We start from the raw sequence: 7201 nt of genomic DNA, 5'->3' as shown, positions 1-7201 counted from the left end.
CCCTTTCGAAAGCAAATTTGCTGTCCAACCATTAGTCCGACTCTGAATCCTTTCTCGAACAAAAGAGAAAACCTTTGTTTTAGCCCCACCCAAATTTTCGGGTAAACCTAGATATGACCCCATACCTCCCAAAGTTGTGATCCCAAGAACATCCTGCACCTCTGCCTTTATTGCCTCATCAATCTTATGACCAAATTGTACCGAGGACTTAGAAAAATTTATCTGTTGACCTGAAACATATTCATACTGCTTCAGGATATCTAAAATAAGCCGACATTGATCTCTGTCCGCCTTACAGAAAAAGATACTATCATCCGCAAACAACAAATGCGTAATAGGCGGGCATTTATTCGCCACTTTTATCCCTGTAATAAGCTTATTCATCTCTGCTTTCCGAATATTCACAATTAAAACCTCTGTGCATAAAATAAACAAATAAGGAGATAAAGGATCGCCCTGCCGTAACCCCCGTTGTGGAACTATCAACCCATTCGACTGGCCATTTAGAAGAACTTTATACTCAACCGAAGTGACACAAAACCTAAACCATGATTCTGCAAACCCCATCTTTCGTAATTAAGCCGAAACAAAATCCCATTCAACCCTATCGTATGCCTTGCTCATGTCTGTTTTTATAGTCATATATTTCCCTTTACAAGACGGGTTTGTGCGTAAACCAGGAAACATATCCTCAACGATGAGGATATTATCTGAAATTAACCGCCCAGGAAAAAATGCCGATTGTGTCTCAGAAATAAGACCAGGGAAAACCTTCTTAAGCCGCTGGCACAATATCTTAGAAATAATCTTATATCCCACGTTACAAAGGCTAATCAGACGTAATCATGCCATCCAAGTTGGCTTGGCCACCTTTGGAATGAGGCAAATATGAGTCCTATCTAATCTCTTTTCAAAAACTCCCTCCACAAAAAACCTATTAACCAAACCCACAAGGTCCGTTTTAACTATACTCCATGCTTTCTGGTAAAACAAAGCTATCATCCCCTCTAGGCTAGGGGTTTTATCCGGGTGCATCATAAATAAAGCTGACTTGACCTCTGTCTCCGTTGCAGGACCTGTGAGCCACTCATTCTCCTCAGCCGTGATAACCGTATCGACCTCCCTTAAGACCTCCTCAAAATTGACCAGATTAATAGAAGTAAACAAATCGTCGAAATACGATACCGCAATATTACAAATATCCACATCACCAGATGCCGTCTTTATTAAACAAACCAGTTATCCGATTACGAGCTCGTCTCTGTTTAGTTTGGGCATGAAAATACTTTGAATTTTTATCCCCCAATCGCATCCATTTATTCTGACTCTTTTGATACGAGTAAATCTCTTCATCCCCATAGGCCTGACGTAAACGAACCTGTAAATCTGAGATTGTAAAGGGAGAAATGGAATCATCCGCCAGAGCCACATCTAACTGCCGTTTTAAATCCTCAATAGTTTCCCTGCCAAAAGGAACTTGAGATTATGCCACTGAGAGATCGCCTTTTGACAATTCACAATTTTATCCACAAAAGTAGCTGAACGCTGGTCCAAATCCCTGTCCCATCCCGATGTAATTGCATCCATTAACCCCTCCTTACCAATCCAACGACAATGAAACATAAAACTCCTATTCCCCCGCGGCTGTTTAGCGCCAATATTAAGCACTAGAGGCTTATGATCAGAGGCTACCATCGGCAAGTACTCTGTAACTGTGTTCGGAAACAAATCATGCCAATCTTCATTCCCTAAAGCCCTGTCCAACCGACACCGTATAGGTTTTTTTATCATGCCAACCCCTCCAAGACAAACAATCACCAAGATAGGAAAACTCCAAAAAACCATAGTCCTGAATGATTCCATTAAACGAAAGAAAAGATGAAGGATGGCGTAACTTCCCTCCGCGCTTTTCATGGTTCCCCGTCAACTCATTAAAATCACCAACCACAAACCAAGGAGTGGACCGATTGTAACTAATCCTTAAAAGACGTTCCCAAAGCAAATCCCGATTCTTAGGGACTGGATAACCATAAACGAAGGTTAGATGAATTATCCGACCTTTGAAAACCGCTTCAATATCAATGAACCTGTTAGACTCAAATAAAATTGAGACCTGAAAATTATCCTGATTATAAAAAAGAGTAAAACCACCACTACAACCAATAGGTTCAATTGTTTTTAAATTCTTCTATCCAAAGTGACCAACAAATTTTTCCAAGAAAATATAAGAATGTTTTGTTTCCATAAAAAATAAAAAGTCTGGCCGATGTTTGGCCATAAATCCCGAAGATTTCCAATTATGGCCTTATTACCCAGGTCTTGACAATTCCAATTCACAATATTCATGGAACAAGTATAATTTTTTGCAGATACAAACACCCAAGCTCACCTCCTCCCACCCTTGAGAAGATGAAAAAATAAAGAAGCCCAAATAACATTTGCGCAAGAATCATTATTCCAAGGAAGACCAAAACACCCAATGGACAATCAATATAATAATGAGGTATATTGACAGTATATTGTAAAAAAGAGACCCATAAAATAGCCCAGCCAAAAACCATAGAACATCCGTAACCCAAATTACTGAAAAAACCAACAAGAGTAATTTTCATGGTTTATAAGAAAACCCACAGCGACTAAGAGCCTGACCCAACAAAGATAGAAGCAGAATTAGGAGGTATACACCCTTAACTGTCGCAAACAAATTTAGCAGGCCCAGTAAGAGCCCAAAAACTGACCCCGACATAATAAGAATAACCAAAGATTGAATAATATCATAATAAACCCAATATGGAAACAAGAAGAGGAGAGAAACGAGGGACCAAGATAAGGGCCAACAAGGATTTATTATTACTCGTATAAAAGTGATACATCGGGCACAGCCCAAAATAGAGCAAGATGAAAACACAAGAAAAACCCAAAACGAGAAACAACGACAACCATACGAAGCAACCGTTGGTAATTTAGACAACAACATATGAAAAACCAAAAAAAACAAAAAAGACCAAACCAAGGCTTGCTCCCGTGAGAAGAACCAAAACCAAGTGAAGTAAAAAACGACCTCACCCCTTGCCGACCCCTACATACTAAATACATCAATCAACTGAAGGGTTTGGAGGCTTTCCTCCTTGGTGAGACCCAGCTTTCCCATGCAGTCCAACACAGCGACAACCTTCTTTCACGGAGAAGTTAAAGAAAACATATTCCTCTTCTTAGTACTAGCACCTAGAAGAGCACCTTTTGACTTAACCATTCTGGCCCATGGAGGATGCATTGTACCCCAACTTCTACACCCGTGACGTATCCTCAGAGACACCCTCCGCAACATCACTAACCACTTCAGCCGAAGCTTGATCAGAGAGGACCACCTCAGCGATACCCTCCTCCTCAACCTGCACCTCAGCATCCGCTAGGAGAGTGTCCTCTTGAGGGGTCCCCTCTTCCGCCACACCTTGCTCCTCAATTATAGTGTTCATAAAACCCAAGGTATGGTCGTCCCTGATAGGAAACTCCTGACCCACCAAATCACTGAGATCATAGGAAAACAGGAGCTCTTGCTGCAACAGTTCCATGAAGCCTGAGTCTGTTCCAATCGCTTCACTAGCACTAGGAAACAAGTTCTTACACACCCTCTTGTCAGCACCTTGTACGAGAGCAGATCCTGGCTCCACAAACTGATCACCCGTAGCCACATTCGCCACCAAATTAGTTCCCAGGAAATCATCAAGCAGCTTCTACTCATTAGCAGTAAAATTGTGTCCCACATCGCTGGTACTAAGCTGACCTAGAACAGTGCCTGAGACAGCGATCTGAGAGGTTAAAGCAGGAACAGGAGCCACAAGTTTATCCTGCTTCACAAACCTCTCATAAGCATGAGAACCTCGCTGATTCTTCCTCAATTTACTACCAAAACCCTGAGTAGCCCGATGATTAGCAGCCTGAGAACCTGCACCATGCCCATTCCCACTAACAGAGCCTTGGTGAGCCACCCCTGAACTATCACCACCCAACCCCGAAGCATTCCCAGTAGGTACACCATTCACCGTTACACCATTATAGCTCTGAAGCTTATCCTCCAGCCTCTGCTTCCCCTTATCGCCAAATAATGGACACTGAAAAACATCATGACACAGGTTGTGACATCACCGACAATACCCATACAGACGCTCATATCGTAGAGATACTATCGTCTCTTCTCCACTATGAAACTCTACTGAGGCATCAAAGATCAGAGGGTTGAAACCATCCAGCAGAACCTTTACCCGTCTATTATCAAGATCGACCTCCTCAACCTCTCCCAAATCAGCACCTATACTCCAAAAAGTCTCATCTGCCCAGAAGTGCAGGGGAACTCCCATCACACGAACCCAGAACTTGATGAGATAAGGGTACCGTGGATCCACTACCGTCTCCCATCTGACCAAAGAAAGCATCCAATGATCAAAATGGTAAGGCTCCATCTTCAGCACATCTTGAATATCATCCTCTTTCTCAAAATCAAACTGAAACCGTCCTAAACCCAAATCCTCCCCAACCACTCTCTCCTCCATCTTCCATATCCGCGGTAGCATAAACAACAAAGCCTTCATATCTTGCATCAATAGATTCATGGTTTAACATAACCCTCAATCAATGCCGAATTATCAAACCATGGAACCTTAATTTTTAAGCTTGCCCCCGGACCCCGAAGAACTCCCTTTTGTAACCTGAAGCAACAAAACACTATGTGTGACAACCTGTCCCGCGGACCCCACTAGCCCCCCCGCTAGTTGCCCCAACGGACCGTCCGTGGACCCTGCTAGCCCCCCGCTAGCTATCCCAACGGATCCCAAGCTGGCCCTGCAGGGCATCGATCCTAACTCATCATTGTGGATATCCCAATCCACCAGTAGGTTATTGGTGCGCTAGGCGTTCCTCGAACCCTGGTCCCCACCCTTTAAGATCAATTGGTGGCAACTTGTCCTGTGGGAAGATTGTTAAAGGGTGAGGACCAGGGTTCGAGGAACGCATGACGCACCAATAACCTACTGGTGGATTAGGATATCCACAGTGATGGGTTAGGATCAATGCCCTGCAGGGCCAGCTTGGGTTCCGTTGGGACAGCTAGCAGGGGGCTAGCAGGGTCCACGGACGGTCCGTTGGGGCAACTAGCGGGGGGAGGGGGCTAGTGGGTTCCGCGGGACGGGTTGTCACACTCTGAGAGATGACTCTAGTTGGTAAACAACACCGTACAAAGAACCCGTTGCAAGATAAAAACCAACCTCAGTAACACCCAAAAGGAATGCCGAAAAAGCTAAGATGTCTAAGCAGGCAAGCTTGTTGAAACAATATAGGATGAGGAATAACCACAGGCAATGAGAACAGTTTATAGGCAGTCACGGAAGACCAAACCATACCTTCACTTAATGCCGGAGACACAATAGGAGAAAAATCTCCATCCCGCAAGAACCGCAACCGGGATCCCATGATTCTCATCCCTGAATTAACTCCCATGATTAGCCACAAACAGAAGCTAGAAGTTCCAAGAGATCCCCCAAGACATAATCACCGATTTCCTGAATCAATGCCCCCTCACTCCAATCTAAACGAATCCATGAAAATTCGACAAACCCAAGATCAACGCCACAAAAACTCAAGACAGAGTGGGAATTAACGACTAATCGCTCCTCCATGAATCCTCCCCATGAATCAAAATAGAGATTCGGTAAATACCAGTAAAACCCTAAAGAAAAAAACCCAAGACACGGAGATCTCCATCTCAGATCTGGAAAATCTTGGTTAAAGAAAACAGAATCAACCAAACAGGATCTCAAGACAAAATCCACCCTCATCAAATCCTGACCAACACCGAATCAAAGACCCCAGAATCTGATCCCGTAGCTACGAGAGAGAGTTTTTCTCGAGAGAGTTTTTTTTTTTAGAATAGTAAAAGAAAATAATTTCTAAAAGTTTTTGGAAAACAGAAATCTAATTAAGTTTTTGGTTAATACTAACAAACTATTTTTTGATACAAAAAGAGTGTGAAATTATAAACCATTCTTGGATTTTTCTATCAAAACAAAATATATACAATGCAAGAATCAAAGGTAAAATACAAACAAAAAAAATAGTAATAATAAAAAAATGAATTATTAAATATTCTTTTCCTTTTTGCTTCTGCATTTATTTACATAGTTTTGGTGTAAAGAAAATCCTAGGAAATGAAAGATTGAATCTTCTTTTAGTAACACAAGTATATCCAACGAAAGGGGCAGTATGAAAAGTCCCGACCCGTTTCCAAAACCCTCGGCCGCAGGATGCACAGAATATACTGAAAACGCATCCTCGCCGGACACTAAGGGGCTGTTATTGGAGAGGTGATTTCTAAATCCATATGGAATTGTAAATTCTAAAAATCAAAATACATGGATTTTGAAATAACATGTTTTCTCCTTAGATTTGAATTCTTCTAGTTTACAGTTTCAAATTCATTCAAATCCATTTAAAACATAATATGGATTTTGAAATCCAAAAACAAATCATTAAATGAATAACATGGGATTTTAACAAGTATTTGTAAATAATAGAACCAATAACACATAATTTTGATAAGTATTTTAAAATCAATGATTGAATAACACATGATTTTGTTTGGATTTCCAAATCCATTAAAATCATAGAAATAATAAAATACCGATAAACTTAGCCTTCCAAGGAAGCAGACTCGTTCCTTAGACGCTCCCGATGCGCACTCTGATATGCATGTCTTCTCGCACGTCTCTGCACTGACTTCTGAACCAGAACTTCCGGACCATCGGCTACAGATGTTTCAACCAACATCTCCCCTTGGAGCCTAATCACTCAGCCAACCATCCCCACATGACTAGTCCGATGAGAGAGATGTCCAGAATCCACATCACACCGAACAGACTTCCAGATCATCCAACAGAACCAACAGAACATCACAGACTCTTGGTAATGCGTTCCACGTACCACTCTAACAGAATCCGGTACCGCGCACAACCACTCCCAGTGATGCGTACCGTGTACCACCACCAACAGAGTCTGGTACTGCGTACCACCACTCTTGGTGATGCGTATCGCGTACCACCAAACAGAGTCCGGTACTGCATACCACCACTCTAGGTGATGCGTACCGCGTACCACCGAACATCAGAATCCGTGACAGATCACTCGCCCACGGATATAGATCAGTTGGTTA

The 7201-nt window shown here is 42.4% G+C and overlaps 1 protein-coding gene across 1 annotated transcript; it reads right to left on the bottom strand.

Moving 5' to 3' along the window:
* Positions 1–843: 843 nt before the first annotated feature.
* Positions 844–4610, bottom strand: LOC147933040 (uncharacterized). The gene is made up of 8 exons (XM_087477265.1): positions 4185–4610; positions 3792–4112; positions 3336–3734; positions 3095–3172; positions 1896–2125; positions 1706–1756; positions 1379–1463; positions 844–1221 (listed from the first exon to the last, which is right to left on the bottom strand). The coding sequence occupies exons 1-8, from the start codon at positions 4608–4610 to the stop codon at positions 844–846; spliced, it is 1968 nt and encodes a 655-aa protein (XP_087333391.1).
* Positions 4611–7201: the final 2591 nt, after the last annotated feature.

This window comes from Camelina sativa, chromosome 12 (assembly GCF_030686135.1).
Source record: "Camelina sativa cultivar CO46 ecotype springtype chromosome 12, ASM3068613v1".
NCBI classification, from domain to species: domain Eukaryota; kingdom Viridiplantae; phylum Streptophyta; class Magnoliopsida; order Brassicales; family Brassicaceae; genus Camelina; species Camelina sativa.
The sequence above is the reverse complement of the archived record's forward strand: the minus strand, read 5'-3'. Positions and strand labels throughout refer to the sequence as shown.

What these genes read in the sequence shown, in the direction of transcription:
- LOC147933040 (XM_087477265.1), bottom strand. Translation starts at nt 4,610, where the DNA reads ATGAATCTATTGATGCAAGATATGAAGGCTTTGTTGTTTATGCTACCG. An exon ending in ATAGTGGAGAAGAGACGATA is followed by an intron (nt 4,113 to 4,184) that starts GTATCTCTACGA and finishes GATGTTTTTCAG; the next exon opens with TGTCCATTATTTGGCGATAA. An exon ending in ATCAAGCTTCGGCTGAAGTG is followed by an intron (nt 3,173 to 3,335) that starts GTTAGTGATGTT and finishes CCGTGAAAGAAG; the next exon opens with GTTGTCGCTGTGTTGGACTG.